This window comes from Prionailurus viverrinus, unplaced genomic scaffold, assembly GCF_022837055.1.
Source record: "Prionailurus viverrinus isolate Anna unplaced genomic scaffold, UM_Priviv_1.0 scaffold_35, whole genome shotgun sequence".
NCBI lineage: Eukaryota > Metazoa > Chordata > Mammalia > Carnivora > Felidae > Prionailurus > Prionailurus viverrinus.
In genome coordinates, this window is record NW_025927605.1 from 6,062,540 (window position 1) to 6,080,020 (window position 17,481).

General features: G+C 40.4%; 1 protein-coding gene across 1 annotated transcript in view; it reads left to right on the forward strand.

Annotated features, from left to right (window-relative positions):
* The window catches only part of NPEPPS (aminopeptidase puromycin sensitive), a 94,861-nt gene extending 77,941 nt beyond the window's left edge, over positions 1-16,920 (forward strand). Inside the window, exons 16-23 of the mRNA XM_047845909.1 lie at positions 2,189-2,323; positions 3,788-4,007; positions 8,528-8,670; positions 9,099-9,155; positions 12,065-12,172; positions 12,655-12,810; positions 13,111-13,158; positions 15,289-16,920. Coding sequence (XP_047701865.1) covers positions 2,189-2,323; positions 3,788-4,007; positions 8,528-8,670; positions 9,099-9,155; positions 12,065-12,172; positions 12,655-12,810; positions 13,111-13,158; positions 15,289-15,441 — 1,020 coding nt within the window. The 3' untranslated portion in view covers positions 15,442-16,920. The remainder of the gene's footprint in view (positions 1-2,188; positions 2,324-3,787; positions 4,008-8,527; positions 8,671-9,098; positions 9,156-12,064; positions 12,173-12,654; positions 12,811-13,110; positions 13,159-15,288) is intronic.
* Positions 16,921-17,481: the final 561 nt, after the last annotated feature.

Sequence of the window (17,481 nt, forward strand, 5' to 3'; positions counted from 1 at the left end):
ATCTGATATCTTCCCTTAGGTAAGGGAGTGGTACATAAGCAGATAAAAAGGGATATGATCAAAGGGGAAAAAATAGTAGATTATGTGTAAAGTCACATTAATCAAAAGGTCTGTGGTCTTGCAACTTCCAGCTGCGCTGTCATTGTAACAAGATGTTAACCTCCACGATGTGCTCTCATTGTGTATGCACAGCTATCGTCAAGCGAGGCCACACATATAATAATGAGTTTGTGTCACTGAAATGTGAAATTCCTGTAACTGGTGTTTTAAAATCATTTCATAAAAATAATAGTTGGTAAAGATTATTTCTCATTATTCTGTACTCTGTACCATTCATAATAAAAGTATCTACTATAAACTTTTCTCCCAATTATAGGTTCCTAATAGGAATTATACATTATCTCAGACTTTTGTATGTGTATATGTGTGTGTGTGTGTGTGTATACACATACACATATATGATTTTTTAAAAATATACTCAGTGGAGGGGTGCCTGGCTGGCTCCCATCAGAAGAGTGTGAGACTCTTGATCTCAGGGTTGAGTTCACACCCCACATTGGGTATAGAGATTACATGAAAATAAAACCTTTAAGAGGTGCCTGGGTGGCTCAGTTGGTTAAGCGGCCGACTTCGGCTTAGGTCATGATCCTCACGATTTGTGAGTTTGAGCCCCACATTGAACTCTGTGCTGACAGCTTGGAGCCTGCTCTGGATTCTATGTCTCCTTCTCTCTCTGACCCTCACCCGCTCACACACTGTCTCTCTCTCTCACAAAAAATAAACAAACATTTAAAAAATTATAAAAATAAATAAATATAAATTATAAATAAATAAAAACTTTAAAAATACAGATAGATACACACATATACATACTCAGTAGAATACTATGTTACCATTTGAAATTACATCTGGAAGATTATGTAGCTATATGAAATTTTTCTTATAAATGAGAAAAACCTATGTATGCTGTGATTGTAACTGGGTAAATAAAGGTATTATTCCTGCCGTAAAAGGTAGAGGGAATCAATAAAATAGCAGTTGTATTATCGTGAGGTGATTTGAAAAAAATACTTACAGGGGTACCTGGGTGACTTAGTCAGTTAAAGCATCCAACTCTTGGTTTCAGCTTAGGTCATGATCTCATGGTTCTGGGATCGGTCCTGCATCAGGCTCTGTGCTGAGTGTGGAGGCTGCTTGGGATGCTCTCTCCACCTCTTTCTCTGCCCCTCCTTCCCTGCTCGTGCTCACTCTCTCTTTCAAAATAAATAAATAAAATTTAAAAAATACTTACATGTAAGTAGTAAAATTAAAAACATAAATAGTGAAGTACTTATATCTTCTACCTTATTTTACCTTTAAGGTATTTGGTATATAAATATTATCAAAAATATTTTTGCCTGTCGGTCATTAGCCTACAGAGAATGATAACAGTCCGTGATTATCTCACTCCACAAATTATATGAAATTACCTTTAAAGTCCATGCAATTCTTTAAAATCTAGGACCTGAGCATTACTATTCTGGTGAGACTGTGGGCTGAGTAGATGAGTCTTTTTGTAAAGGTTTAGTCTTCCTCAGAGATTCCACTGTCCCCGTGTTCTTACATATAGTAAATATTTTCTGTGAACTTAAAACCATCCACCGAGAGTAGACATAGAAACCGATCCGTGTGATTCCCTCCCTCCCAACCATATCCTTCCTACTGTCTCTCACTCTGTCCCCCACTATGTCAAGTTTCTGTTTTCTTTCACCTGTTTTCATCTTTGACAACCGCTTTCTATCTTTATGTGTTGTTTCATTTTAATCCCTGCCTGCATATGTGATCTTTGTTGTTTTCACTCAGATATACTGAAAGCAAAACTCCTTTCACACCTGCAAAAGACTGCTTTAAAAAACAAATGGATGCGGCGCTTGGGTGGCTCAGTCAGTTAAGTCTCCGACTTCGGCTCAGGTCATGATCTCATGGTTCATGAGTTCAAGCCCTGCGTTGGGCTCTGTGCTGACAGCTCAGAGCCTGGAGTCTGCTTCAGATTCTGTGTCTCCCTCTCTCTCTCTCTCTCTGTCTCTCTCTCTCTGCCCCTCCCCTGCTTGTGCTCTCACTCTCAAATAAACAAACACTAAAATTAAAAATTAACAAACAAAACAAATGGAACTGTTTAATTAATAATGTCCATTGGGTATCTTTTCAGTTAAACCTGGGAACAGTTGGGTTTTATCGGACCCAGTACAGCTCAGCCATGCTGGAAAGTTTATTACCCGGCATTCGTGACCTTTCTCTGCCCCCTGTGGATCGACTTGGATTACAAAATGACCTCTTCTCCTTGGTGAGCCTCTCTCAAGTAGTATAATGGATTTTGTTGATTAAAGGATTTTGTTTTTCCTGGAGTATCTGACTGAAACATAATTAGAAGAATATGGCTCTTCCTGAAGGTTGAACACCTTTTGGGACTAGAACAAATGACTAATTATTAATTAACATGACAAGAGTGAACCTATATAATTTACCGGAAACAAATCCCATGTCACTACTCCTAAGCCAGCTTTTTGCAATGAAAACTATCCTTCGTAAGGCAAAAATTCTTTTCGGTAGAAATAGGTATGGGCCTTGAAGAAATTTCCCTACTGATGTTTGTTTTTTTTTTTTTTTTTAATAATTCAGAATAATTTATATTTTTCTAAAATGGTGATTGTACTTGGCTGGAAACATCTAGAATTTTTTAACATTCCATTACTACTCAAATAATAGTCCATTAGCTTTAGAATTATATTTATGTGGGGCATCTGGGCGGCTGCGTCAGGAGAGCATCCGACTCTTGATCTCAGGGTCATGAGTTCAAGCCCCACATTGGGCGTGGAGCCTACTTTAAAAAAAAAAGGATTATATTTCTTTTGGCTTTGTTCCAGAAAGGATTTAAATCAGCAATTAGTAGTATTATCTTTATGACTCCAACATAGGTTAGATAATTTCCAGATGTCTGTGATAAAATTGTCAGATTCCTCCTAGTGTTCCTTTAAAGTGGACTTGAGTTTTCCCTCCCTTCTGCAGTAACTGGTTTTGGATTCCTCCTTTGTATAAACACAGATTAGCACTGATGCACAAAACCTCACATCTGCTGATCTCATTGCTGAGAGAGACCTGTCCCAGGAGAGTGGTGTATTTGTGCAGTTGGCTGCTGTAACACGAGTTCCTTTTCCTAGCTCTGTTAGTTAATTCTGAAAGGCCTTCCAGTTTGCCTTCTTTCACAAATGAGTAAAGGACAGACTGAAGTTGACACAGTTGGCAGGTCCAGCTTTGAAAGAGCCTCTGTCAAAAACCAAAGCCCTAACTATTGTTGTGTCTTTTCTGAAAGTATGAGAATTTTAAAAATAAAAACAAAGCCAAGGCCCCAGACACTGGATAGAAATAGGAAGTTAACGGCTCTCCTTCTTGCTTTCTTTTTTTTCCCTCGCTTTCTTTCTCATTGAAGTATAGTTGATGCACAGCGTTACATCAGTTTCAGGTGGACAGCATAGTGATTCCACGAGTCTGCGCCTCATGCTGTGCTCACCACAAGTGTAGCTATACCACCTGTCACCAAACAAAGTGTACCTAAGTTGCTCTCTCACAAATAAAAAAAAGTAAATAAGGGATATTGTCATGATAGGAGTTTTATTCTCATAATCCCCTGTGTTCTTTCAACCAAAGAAATGACTGACTAGCAGTAGATAATGCTGAAAATGCATGCTTGTGTTTCTTTATTTTGTTTTTGTCTGAAGACTAGATTAATTTATGTTTTTTCCTATCCCAGGCTCGAGCTGGAATCATTAGCACTGTAGAGGTTCTAAAAGTCATGGAGGCTTTTGTGAATGAGCCCAATTATACTGTATGGAGCGACCTGAGCTGTAACCTGGGGATTCTCTCAACTCTCTTGTCCCACACAGACTTCTATGAGGAAATCCAGGAGTTTGTGAAAGATGTCTTTTCACCCATAGGGGAGAGACTAGGCTGGGACCCCAAACCTGGAGAAGGTAATGGATGCACGGAATGGGGAAAGAATTGATGAGAAATTGGACCCTTTTTACTCAGCTGTGGTTAACAGTATCAGTAGCATCTTGGTATCTGTTGGGTGTTAACTATGTTTTCAGCTCCCCAGAAATTAAATCTTAGGTCTTTTAAGTTTATTGGTGAAGTTACATGGGTCACCAACATAAAAACAGTGGTGGTTATGTGTATTCACTGTTAAATACGATTTGTAAACAACACAAATGGTGGAAATAGAGGACTTTTACAGCGTTCCAAAGGCCTGTCTATAGTTAAGAAAAGCTAAAGGGAATTTTAGATGATTTTATTTATTATTGCCATAAATATCAGGCACCTTATATGTACAACTTGGAAAGATACCGAGAGACAGTAAGTGAATTAAGGAAGTTACTGACATTCTACATGTGTTCTCTCCTCTGGTTATTTCCATAATTGTGTATTTACTCTTTTGCCGTCATCATATGTTGGGAATGGTGATCTTGTGGTTTTATATATAATTGTTTTCTACCGTCTGCAAATAACTAAAGGTGGTATTTCATCCTGGCAGTCTTGATCTCAGAGTCTTTTGCAATAAGAACAACAGTAACAATTACCTCGAGCTCTATGTTTTCCCCTTGTGGATTCAACAAATATTTATGCGCCTAGTAAATACCAGGTACTATTCTGGGAGCTGGTGGTACAGCAGTGAAGAGAGCTTTGCCCTGTGTGGCTTACATTCTAGTGGGAGACACAGCAAACCATTGAACATACGATAATTTAGGTGGCAACGAGTATCATGAAGAAAAATAAAGTTAGGTAAGGTAGATAAAGAGTGGTAGGCCGGTACGCCCTAGCCTGGTCAGGGCAACAGTCACTCATGATGAAGTGGTAATGTGAGCATAAGCAGAGACCTGAGAGAGAGCTGTGAGGCCATCTAGAGGGAAATGGTCCAGACAGGGAACAGCCAGTGCAGGAGATCTGCAGCAGGAGCAAGCTTGGGTTGTTCAAGGAATAACAAGGAGGCTAGTTACATCAGGACGGAGTAAGTGAGGGGGACAGAGTGGGAAGCAGTGCAGCTCCTATAGGACCTGTGGGACCTAGTACATTTTCGACTTTCACAGTTAGTGATATGAGAAAGTGACTTGAGAGCTGATGCACAAGAACGTGACTTGACGTACTCAGCTGTGTGGGACCCAGACGAGTGGAGAGGCAAGAGACAGGAGCAGGGAGACATTACAGAGCTGTTCGAGTAATCCAGTTGAGGTGCCGGGTGCAGCTTACACTTGCAGGTGGCAGATTCTGGGCATGTTTTGAAGGTAGAACTGAACCTATTTGGTGGTGGACTGACTGCAAGGGGAAGAAGGAGGAGCCACCACATTCTGGCCTGAGGACCGGAGGGGTGACCTTGCCAGATACAGAACAGGACGGCCGTAGAAGCGGGCTGGGAACAGAGGGAATCAGGAGCTGGGTGTTGGACATGTCAACTTAGACATCCAGGTGGAGAGTCAAGCCTAGAGGTCTAGGCTGAATAAATGCATTTAGTGTGTAGATGGTGTTTACAGCCACGAGACTGGATGAGATCACGCAGGGCCTGAGTGTAGGCGGACAAAAGAGGTCTGAGGGCTAGGTCCGAGGCCAGGCCAAGATTTGGAGATTGAATGGAAGATGAGGAGTCCGCAAGGGAGACTGACTGGCCACTGAGGTGGGACAGTCAGGAGGGAGGAGATGTTCCAGACGTCTTAAGAAGCAGTGCAGAAGGAGCGTTACCCACTGTGACAGCTGGTGCTCTGAGTCCGGCGAGATGAAGGGGGTTGGTGAGGCCATCAGCAAGTTCTGTGGAGCGGCAGAGAGCACTAGTGGTTCTCCAGAGCGGGAGGGGGTAAGCAAAGGGCACATTCAGACAACTTTTTTTTTTTTTTTAATGTTTATTTTTGGGAGAGAGAGACAGAGCATGAGAAAGGGAGGGGCAGAGAGAGAGAGGGAGACACAGAATCGGAAGCAGGCTCCAGGCTCTGAGCTGTCAGCACAGAGCTGGATGTGGGGCTTGAACTCAAGAACCGTGAGATATGACCCGAGCCGAAGTCAGACGCTTAACCGACTGAGCCACCCCCCAGGCACCCCACATTCAGACAACTTCTTCAAGGAGTTTTTGCTGAAAAGGCAATCAGAGAAAAGGGGATAGTCTGGGGAGAGATGTAGAGTCAGTGGAGGCATATATATATTTTTTTTAATAAAGAGGAAGGTTTTGTAACATGTTTTTGTGCTGATAACAATGTTAGAATAGTAATAGAAAAATCCGTGATGTGAAAGAGACGGGGGGTAATTCCTGGAGTGATGGCCAAGCGATGGAGAGGAGTCGGGACCCAACGGAGGAGTGTGCTTTGGACAGGAGCACAGAGCCCTAGAAACAAACATAAGAGGGTATGTGGGGTCAGATCCTCGCAGACTGGTGGATGTTGTACTTGTCTTTCACGGCTCAGAAACACCTTAATGAAATAGGGAGAATATCTTTAGTTTTCTAGTTTTATAGATAGAAGAATCAAACAGCAAAATAATAAAACATTCCCTTGTGTCACACAGCAAGTGAGTACCAGAGTCAGAGTTACAAATTGGTTCTTCTAAGAACCTCACTAGTGTCCTGTTGTGTTATGTATTGATCTCCTCTTGTTTTCTTGGACTTATTTTTTTACTGAGTTATAATTTAAATGTAGCAAAATGCACAATTAAATGTTACATTTCTTGGGGCGCCTGGGTAGCTCAGTCAGTTAGGCATCCAGCTTCAGCTCAGGTCATGATCTCGCAGTTCATGGGTTCGAGCACCGGGTCGGGATCTGTCCTGACAGCTCAGAGCCTGGAGCCTGCTCCGGATATTCATATTCCCTCTCTCTCTCTCTCTCTCTCTCTCTCTCTCTCTCTCTCGCTCGCTCTCGCTCTCGCTCTCTTTCTCTTTCTCTCTGCCCCTCCCCTGCTCTCTCCAAAATAAATAAACATTAAAAAAAATTTTAATGGTACAATTCAGCGACTTTTGACAAAAAATACACTGAAGAGGTTGCCTCAGGGCCTCTTCCCAGTCAGTCCTTGCCAGGCCGGTTCCCCTATCCATCCCCTCCAGGCAAACACTATTCTGCCTTTTTTCACCCTAGATTAATATTATCTCTTCTAGAACTTTATGCAAATGGAATCCTAATATATTTTTTCCTGCTCTTACATCTGGCTTCTTTCAATATAATGTGCTAGAGATACATCCAGGGTGTTCATTCCATTTTATTGCTTAGTGGTATTTCATTGTATGTACCACGACTTAGCTGTTTTGGTACTGCAATCCATCATTGCTAGTGTTAACTTTTTTTTTTTAAGACATAGTATATAATAAAATGTACCTTTTAAAGTATACAACTCAGTCTTTTTTAGTTTGTTCACAGCATTGCACAACCGTCACCACCATCTAATTCCAGAATAACTTCTTTAGCCTCAAAAGAAACTCCATACCCATGGCAGTCACTCCCCATCCCCTGGCAATCCCGATCCCTGGTAACCACTAATCTGCTGTCTGTTTCTATGGATTTGCCTACTCTGGGCACTTCCTGTAAATGGAATCATACCCCGTGTAGCCTTTTGTGTCTCACTTTTTTCACTTAGCACAATGTTGCTAAGGTTCATCCGAGTTGCAGTGTCTGTCAGTACCGCATCCTCTTATAGCTGAATAGTAGTCTACTGTATGGATGTACCACATTTTGTGTTTTCATCACTTGGTGGGTGTTTGGATGGTTTCTACTTTTTGACAGTTGTGAATACTGCTGTGAACATGTGTGTACAAATTTTTGTGGACGTAACACTTCCATTTCTATTGCGTGGACTTGCCGGATCATACGGTAACCCCATGTTTAACCTCTCTAGGAATTGCCAGACTGTTTTTCCAAGTGGTCACAACATTTTACGTTCCCGCCAGCAGCGTATGAGGGTTCTAACTTCTCCACGTCCTTGACAGTGCTTGTTATTGTCCGTCTTTTTTAGTCATCCTGGTGGGTGTGAAGCAGATCTCATAGTGGTTTTGATTTGCGTTTCCCTAATGACCAAAGTTGAACATCTCTTTATGTGCTTATTGGAGTAAACCGATCCATCAGATTTCGATTTTTAAAAATCTAAGACTTCAGTTGGTTATACACAGCGTACTAGTTCAGTATGTGGCCTTTTTTCTGAATCTTGGGTCAAAACTGCATGATCTAAGCCTGTTTCTTTCACATATAATCCTTAGCAATGTAATTACCTAGATGGAGTGAACATTTAGTAAATTCAGATCATTGGGATTTGTAGACAAAGTCAGCAAATTTATTTGCTTGTCTAGTGTGTTTATTAGCACTTCATTTCACTCTTATGATTTGAACAATATAAATCAGTGTTCTCTCAAGTACTAGGGTAATTGATTGTGTTTGTTCAAGATGGTAGACGTGGTATAAGATATCCAAGTAGCATATTTGTGAAAATGGGATTTTTAAGCAGTGTTGTGTCTCTTTTACTTCTTAATCAGGTCATCTAGATGCACTCCTGAGGGGCTTGGTTCTGGGCAAACTGGGAAAAGCAGGACATAAGGCAACATTAGAAGAAGCCCGCCGTCGGTTTAAGGACCACGTGGAAGGGAAACAGATTCTCTCCGCTGATCTGAGGAGTCCTGTAGGTTTTCATGATAAATAACCTTGATTTCTAGATGACTGCATCATTCTGCACACAGTGTGGGATGTATTTAATGGTAACCAGAAATGACCTAGACACTGATCCACACATTGTGTCTGACTCTGTGTTAATATGTGCCGTTTAGGTGGTTTGTAGCCAGCTTCTCATTTGTTTAAAGTTTCTCAGACTACACTGTGCTTAAAGCTGATTATCTGTGCACATTCCCCTGAGAGAGCCGGTGTGCATGCCGTCTCCCTGCCTGGTTTTCAGTATGGGCTCCAAAGCTCTTTGTCGCACAGTTTGTACGTAACATCCACACACAGCTGTTTACAATCGTGTTGACTTGCTTTCTGTCTTAACATTAGAATATTTGGAACAAGATGTATTTAATCAGATGCCTTCTTTGTCGTTTCTGTATTCTCTTGTAGGTTTATCTGACCGTTTTGAAGCATGGTGATGGCACTACCTTAGACATTATGCTAAAGGTGAGTACATTTGGAAAGGGTTTCCATCTTCTGCTGTAAAACTTGGATTGACACAGTACAAGCTTTAAGTGGTTAAAAAAAAAAAAGTCCTGGCGAAAGAAATATATGTAGATATGCATGTTGCAGACAGGCAAATATTAAGAAACTATGGGAGGGAGATATCATGTCTGTTCATGTGTACTACCAATACAATGCCAGAAGTCATCTAGTGTTCTCACTTTTTTTAATTTGTAAGTTTATGTATCTTAAACCAAAAAATGAAGTATTCATTTTGATTAACAAGTCAAGCTCTTAAAATTTTCCCTTCTGTGTAAACTTACATAGGATCCTTCCCATTTTGAAGAAAAGGTTTGTGCCCATGCTTAGGGGAGAGAGAATCAGGTGTCTCCAGGGTTTGAGTTATGTCAGTGCCTCTTACGAATGGACAGGAAATTAATTGACTTGCCTGCGTAGCCTCTGTAGTTTCCCCAGAGGGTTGGCATGTAATTAAACTCTAATACAGATACTGTACTTCTCCAGTCCCTGTCCATGCGGTTGTCAGTCTAAGAAATCACTTGACAGGTAGGGGGAGCTGAATGTACTTATTACCATCGAATAAAATGTGCAAAATGTGTCTAAATACCCAAATTACGTGTCAAATCTGCAAAGCCCATTCATTTAAAGACCTGCTCTTAGTGGGAACAAACAGAACAGGAATGGGATGTGCTTTGCTACTTCCATCTTTAATGGATTAAGAACACTTTTCTGACCTCAAGTAGATAAAATTGCAAATCCAATTTCTAGTATTTCATTTTAAACAAATCCTGGTTTTTTTTTAATGTTTATTTTTGAGAGAGAGAGAGAGAGCATGAGCAGGGGAGGGGCAGAGAGAGAGGGAGACACAGAATCCAAAGCAGGCTCCAGGCTCTGAGCTGTCAACACAGAGCCCGACACAGGGCTTGAACTCAGGGACCACGAGATCATGACCTGAGCAGAAGTCAGATGCTCAACCGACTGAGCCACCCAGGCGCCCCCAAATCATATTTTTTAAATGATTAAAATATTTTGAAAAATGTAAACTTTAAGAAACTCAAAATGTGACACTTTACTGATCTTGGACAAGAGTTTCTTTTCTAATAATATCAAAATTATACTTTGGGTTTAACTTAACTTCCAATTAAATGACATTGAGGTCCCTTCTCAGTCTTAATATTCTATGAAACTGTGCACTATGAATCCTGTATTTCTTTGCATATGAAATCAGATATTTGTGGGTTTTGTCTTTTCCATAGCAGTATGGAACAAAATAGGGGTTCTGAAATTCTCATGACAGATACCTTGACATTTTCATGTCATAGCACACTTTTAAGAATTTATTCTAGTATGTATATTTAATAAGTGTTGGCATCTATTTAATGTAAGGGAGCTGACTATAATTCTGATTTACTATCGAAAGAGCTCTAATGAAGGCCAAATTAGGTTTCTTCAAGCAACCAGTTGATGGGAGATGAGGAGGATTGTCTTCTGTTGGTAATTTAGGAGTAATAAGGCCCGCTAAAAAAGAACTTTGATTTCAAAGTATATTTGGAATGTGGTGTTATGGTGCCATCTAGTGGACTAGTTTAACAGGTTCTCCTTGGGGAAAACCATGCTTCTTGAAAGCCAGAGTTCAGACCTTGAGTCCTGGAGCTGAAAAGGACCTTAGAAATTATCTCTCCACCCGACTCATTTTACACAAGGGGAAACTGAGATCCAAAGAGGTTAAGGACTTAGTCAAGGTCACACAGCTAGTTAGACACAAAACCAGGACTAGAACCCAGGTCTCCTGACTTCTATCTATTTTACTACACTGCTGCTCAAAAGAAATCAAAAGAAAAGAAGAGGAAATGGGGGCCTGTGATGGGGTGTGCGGACACTGGTCAGTGTAAAATCTTCAGTGAGAAAAAAAGTCAACAGGGGCGCCTGGGTGGCGCAGTCGGTTAAGCGTCCGACTTCAGCCAGGTCACGATCTCGCGGTCCGTGAGTTTGAGCCCCGCGTCGGGCTCTGGGCTGATGGCTCAGAGCCTGGAGTCTGTTTCCGATTCTGTGTCTCCCCCTCTCTCTGCCCCTCCCCCGTTCATGCTCTGTCTCTCTCTGTCCCAAAAAGAAATAAACGTTGAAAAAAAAAAAAAATTAAAAAAAAAAAAAGAAAAGAAAGAAAGTCAACAGAGTCTATCGATTAAGTTGTCTTGGAGAGATATCTCATATATGCGTGTAATTTTTGTATGCATAATGTTTTGTTTCTGATGGTGGAAAAAAGACTCGGTATAATCACTGTGGAAGATTTACAGACTAGAAAAGTATAAAGAAAATACTCCTGTAATTTGAAATGTTTAAAAAGGTCACAAAATAGGTATAAGATGATCTGATGTCCAATTTGGTAATGTACATATTGTAATAATTTAATTTTTTCTTTATGCTTCTCATTTTCCTAATTTCCTGCATTCAGCATGCGATGCTTTTGCAGTTGAAAAATTTGATGATACAGAATCCCACTGATCAGAGACCATCGTTAATATTAACATGCATTTTTGACTATTAGAAATTAAATTGATGACCTTCAATGGTATTGGCAATCATCAGTTTGTTCATTTAACACAGAACATTAGACATCATACCCCTCAGATCTTGAATTTAAACTGCTCAGAACTGATGACCAGCCATTCACATAGTACTCACTTACATTTAGTGACTTACTATAATGGCAAATCACAAATTTAGTGCCTGAACATCCTGTAAAGTTTTATCTTCTGTTAATTTTATGCCCTGCGCGCCTAGCCAATGAGAATATAGAACAGAAGTTTCACCTTACTGGGGGAGAAGCTCATATAAGCATGTGTCTGACTTCCAGGGGACAGTTAACTATCTCGATCTGTATTTTTTCACTATAGCTTCACAAACAAGCAGATATGCAGGAAGAGAAAAACCGAATTGAAAGGGTCCTTGGGGCTACTCTTTCACCTGAATTGATTCAAAAAGTCCTCACGTTTGCACTTTCAGTAAGTTACAATGAAAATTGCTTTTAGAGGGAATTGTAACCTATCAATCTGTGGAGCTGTCTTTGATTCAGTATTCTCTTGATCTGCTTTAACCCCTTCCTCTTAGTCTGGGGGAAATGGAATGGGCTTTTGTTACTGACCTCTATCTATGTCTGCCTCTAACGGTGGGAATCGGGATAGTTGGAAGCAGGAATAAACTAGCAAGCCTACTTATCTTGCCCCTGTGCCTACTTTCTGTCTCTTCCTTTCTTTATCCTGTAGGAACCCAAGCAAACATCTATTCAGCAGCCTGTTTTTACCTGTCTCAGTGCCTCATTCTCAATTTGGCTGATCTTTAGGAAGCTTTCTGGTGCCAGTTATTCCTAAAATAAGGAATGAGGGTCTTCAGTGTGATTACTTGGGTACCTCAACAGCATTTGCCCTTTCTGGCACCAGAAGATGTTTTGAGTACAGTAGACTTTTCGTTCTCTTTCTATTTCTAGGAAGAGGTACGCCCACAGGACACTGTGTCAGTAATTGGTGGAGTGGCAGGAGGCAGCAAGCATGGAAGGAAGGCTGCTTGGAAGTTTATAAAAGACAACTGGGAAGAACTTTATAATCGATACCAGGGAGGATTCTTAATATCCAGACTAATAAAGGTGTGTGAAGATTTTTATTTTGAGTAGCTTGCTTATCATAGATGTTATTTAGAGACATCCCTGATTCACTAGGCCTATAGTCTTTGCTCTTTAAGGGTTTCTTCCCAAAAAAAAAAAAAAAAAAAAACGTTCCTTAAATAATTATTAACTTTATTAAAGGGCTTCTCCATCACCCATCCTGCACCTTCTAGAATATTCTGAAGTTGGGAGAATATAAAATGATTTGGTTTTTAGGTAAATGGAAGTTTGTTCCTAGCGTCTTTTAGTTACATTTACTATTTAAACCATTGTTTTTTTCAGCTATCAGTTGAGGGATTTGCAGTTGATAAAATGGCTGGAGAGGTTAAGGTAAGCAAAGTACTGTTTCCTTTTTACTTTTCAATCTAGTAAGTAAAAACACTAATGAGCCAAATTGTAATGATACGATGTTGGGGTAATGCTGTATTTATCCTTGTTTTTGCTTGGAAAAAGACAGCTTGGGTTGTGTCTTTAATGCTTGAAGAATTTAGGGTTGGAATCATCTTTGAGCGCTTTGCAATATGGTTGAAGGAACGTGGTGGAACTTGGAATCAGTCGATCTGAGTATAAATCTGTGCTCTGCCCTGTTAGCTATGGGACTTCAAGTAAGTTTTTTAATCCCTGTGAGCCTGTCTCCTCATCCATAAAATGGAATGATGATAAGATTGTTATTTAAGTAATGTAGTGGGACTGGAACAGAGTAGTAGGTCCTCGATAATGGTTCTTTTTTTCCTTTCTAAAAACAACCTTCATAGGTCTGTCCTGTGCACGAGGAGACAAGATGGCTATGCAAGGAATCTCCTCTTAGCCCTTACAAAGGAGACTCTTCAGTTTAGTGGTAAAGTTCAGCATTTGAGGAACAGATATACACTGATGAGGGAAATCTTAATGTTAAGCCTTCCATTGCATTTAATTGTGAAGTTATTTTTGAAGAGTCACTTTTACCTTTACTTCTTGAAGGCAGTGGGGTTACGAGGTGTGAATGTGGAGGCTCTGAGGGCTGTTGTGTTGTTTCACTCACTCTGTGAGCCATTGTTTGGAATTTTAAGATTTCAGGTCTTGAGAAAACAGTGGAAGACTTGATCTCTGCCTTCATTTAACTTACATTGTATGCTGTGGAAACAGTTACTTTACCGTAAAGGATAGAAGTACTCTGAAGGAGAAGTACATATACCTGGTTTGGAGGGGAAAGGCAGTGAGTGGGCAAGCTGAGGCCGGGAAGATAGGTAGAGGCCAGACTGGAGGGCCTTGGAGGCCATATGAATTTTCCTAAGAGTGCAAAGCCCTTGAACTGCTTGTCAACAGGGGAGTGAGTTGATGTGATTTGTACCATAAAAATTTCAGTCTGGCTGCAGTATGGGAAAGAGAAGCATTTTGGGATGCTGACTGCAAGCAAGAATGATAGAGTAGCTTTCAGGAGATGGAGTTATGAAATTCAAGGGCTTGGGTTTGTTAATCTTTAATTCAACAAATATTTACTGATTGGCTTCTCTGTGTTGTGAATGTACCTGGCAGAGGAAGAAGGAAGAATCAACGATAATTCCTGGGTTTCTTATATGTAAATAGTGGTGCTATTTGTGGAGATGGAATGAGGGGCAGTTCTGTATTGTACTTGGGCCCTAAGAACCCAGCCCCAAGAACGAGCCTCAGCGAAGGCGCCATTGTTGTTTGTGTGAACGAGGTTATTGATTTCCAAAAGTTCTAGACTTAATCTGATGAATTAGTCATTCTTTTCCTTTACACCTGTGACGACTGGTTCAAAGTAAAGACCCCTGTCCTTTCGTTGGTTGGTATTTAAGAGTTGCTCTGTTTACTGTGAATCTTGGCATACTTCATTGGAACGTAGTTTATTGAATCTTTAATCAATAAGCTTTGGATAAATTATAATAAACTCAGAAATGGTTTTGTTGTATGAAAGATGTGAGTCTGTGGAGCAGCAATTTAATCTTTGTGGTCTTATCGCCTTCACAAATTAATCTTTGTTTGAAGCAGCCGGAATGTGTGCGTCCTTAAGGACTCTGCCTGCCAAGTATTGTGCTAAGAGTTTTTATGGATTTTCTCTTAAACTTCTGGACTAAATAGTTTCTTACCAATGAGAAAACAGAATGATTAATGTACTCAAACTCACAGGCTAATACGTGACCGAACCGAGATTTGAGTCCCAACCTAATTCCAGAGCCCTACATTAACCACTAGATAATGAACCTAAAAGACAGGCCAGAGGTTCTGCCTCTTTGTTACCTTTTGATTAGATTTGAAGCATGTATTTGGAGAATTCCTGTATGCAGGTCTAAGGGGCTGCTTTGTTTTCTTTTAGCCTGGGAGTAGCAGCGGTAAATTTTCATGATTAAAGCTTTTGAATCCTTTACAGAACAGTGGGTAACTTCTCATGACCTGTGATACTGCTAACTTCTTACCATTGCTAGTACTGATCCTACCTTCTGGGTTGTGTTATACCAGGCTTTCTTCGAGAGCCACCCAGCTCCTTCAGCTGAGCGCACCATCCAGCAGTGTTGTGAAAATATCCTGCTGAATGCTGCTTGGCTAAAGCGAGATGCTGAGAGCATTCACCAGTACCTCCTTCAGCGAAAGGCCTCGCCACCTACGGCGTGAACCCTGAGCGCCGCCACCGCGGTTCTGCTGCTTGGCTGCAGGGATGAGGTGGGGCTACCGAACAGCTGATTCATATGCCGAGAATTTGGAGTCTTCTTTCAAACCAGTGGGGGTTGGACGATGAATGTAGTTAACTGGTTCCTGCTCACACTCCAGAATTAAATTCTATTGAAAAAGGAAAATCAGCAATTCAGCAAAAAAATAAGTAAATAAATAAAAATAAAAAATAAAAAATGTAAATATGATAGTAATAAAATAGAGCATAACGAAACTGTGAAACTTCCTGAAGCCTTGTCAGTGGTTAAAAGTATTTAACACTCTCCTGTTAATGACAGATGTTCTGTTTTTATAACCTACCAAAAGGAAACTAGAGGCTTCTGGGTGAAGAAGATTTTTTGTGAAGTGGGTTCTGCGAGCAGCCTACAAGCCAAGGGTAGTGTCCATTGCTCTGGGAATGGTTAAACGTGAAAGGCTGATAGCTGGTATAACATAGAGTCTGTGCATAATTCCAAGTGTTTTTTGTTTTTGGGGTTTTGGGTTTTTTTTGTTTGTTTGGTTTGGGTTTTTTTTTTTTTTTTTTTTTTTTTGGGCATGGGGACTGATCAGGAAGATATATTTTCCTGCATAACTCAATCTGAACCAAGGATTGTAGTTTTCCTCCTTGCCTTCCCTTCTGTGTGACCCCCTTGGCCAAAAAAAAAAAAAAAAAAAAAGTTAAAAAAACCAAACCTATCCTGGTCTGGGTTTTTCCTCCTCCTAGTTCCACCCCCAACCTCCTCCCCCACCCCCACCCCCCCCACCCCCCCCCCCCCGGTGTCCTTCTTAGAGATAAAGAAATAATAAGGAAACATCTTTTATAGCCACATTAAATAAGAGAAACTGATATACATTATTTTTCTTTCTTTTTTAAGATAACTTTTAAGAACCCTGAAATGCATATAGGTGAGACATAGAGATGAAAGGGTTTTCAGCCAGGCCATCCTGAAGGAGTTACTCTGCTAACAGCAGTCTTAGTTGTCTGACAGGCCAACTGTTAAGCCTCTTTCCAACAGTGTCAACACTGGCTTCTCCTGGTTCATTCTGGACACGTAAGAAGTCCATGGTAACTGCTGCAGGGGCCGCATATTAGTGGTAACTGGTTCAAACAAAAGCTGTAAGCCTGTGTGCCACTCTTCGCTTTAACAGTGTATCCTACTAACAAGCCTCACCTAACTAATCCAGCGAGTTTTAACTCTAAACCTCTTTTCTTTTCTCTGGCCCTACCTTTTTTCTTTTCTTCCCTTTTTCCTTTTCTTTTTATTTTTCTTTTTAAAAATATTTTTTTGTGTTATTAACAGGAATTCATATTTGGTGTGGCTTAACTGTATTTCAGAAGGTCATCAGATTGTGAGACTGCTTCCTTGAAACATTTTTGTGCTATTGTTTTAAAAAAATAATAATTAAAAAACAGTTGGCGTTAATAAAAATGTCAATGTGAAATTGATGTCCTGATTTCTTTTATTCTCTTCAATAAGAAATTATAAACGTTTCCTATCATTCACTAGGATTATAAGAAGTTTTGCTATCATGGGATTTTTTTGAGTCTAAGAAAATCCAGTTTCTGAATTCCTTAATGACTAAGACCTAAACAGAAAAATCCTAAGAGTCCTTCTAAATTCATTCTGGATCAGTCAGCATTCAGGAGTTAACCTGACACTTGCCAGTTCCCGTTTCTTGAGGCTCTCTTGTCCAGGTGCCACACGAAGGGCGGCCATGAGGCCATCTAGGCATGTGCTTAAGGCACCAGCAAAGTAGGGACACCAAAAAGACTGAGAAGAAATCTGCTTAGTATTCTCATTTTACAATTAGAAATTCTAGAAAGAAGTAATTTCATTTTCAGCATATATACAAGTTTTGTGTATAATAGTTAATTGGCTTGAATTATGCTGCGGCACAGGTGGTGGAGGGTGTCTTCTGCGTCCCCTTCAGAGCCGCTCCCATCCTATTCTGTGCCCAGGAGGGCTTGGCCCACACGGACTGCACTGACAGGGTCCTTTGCCC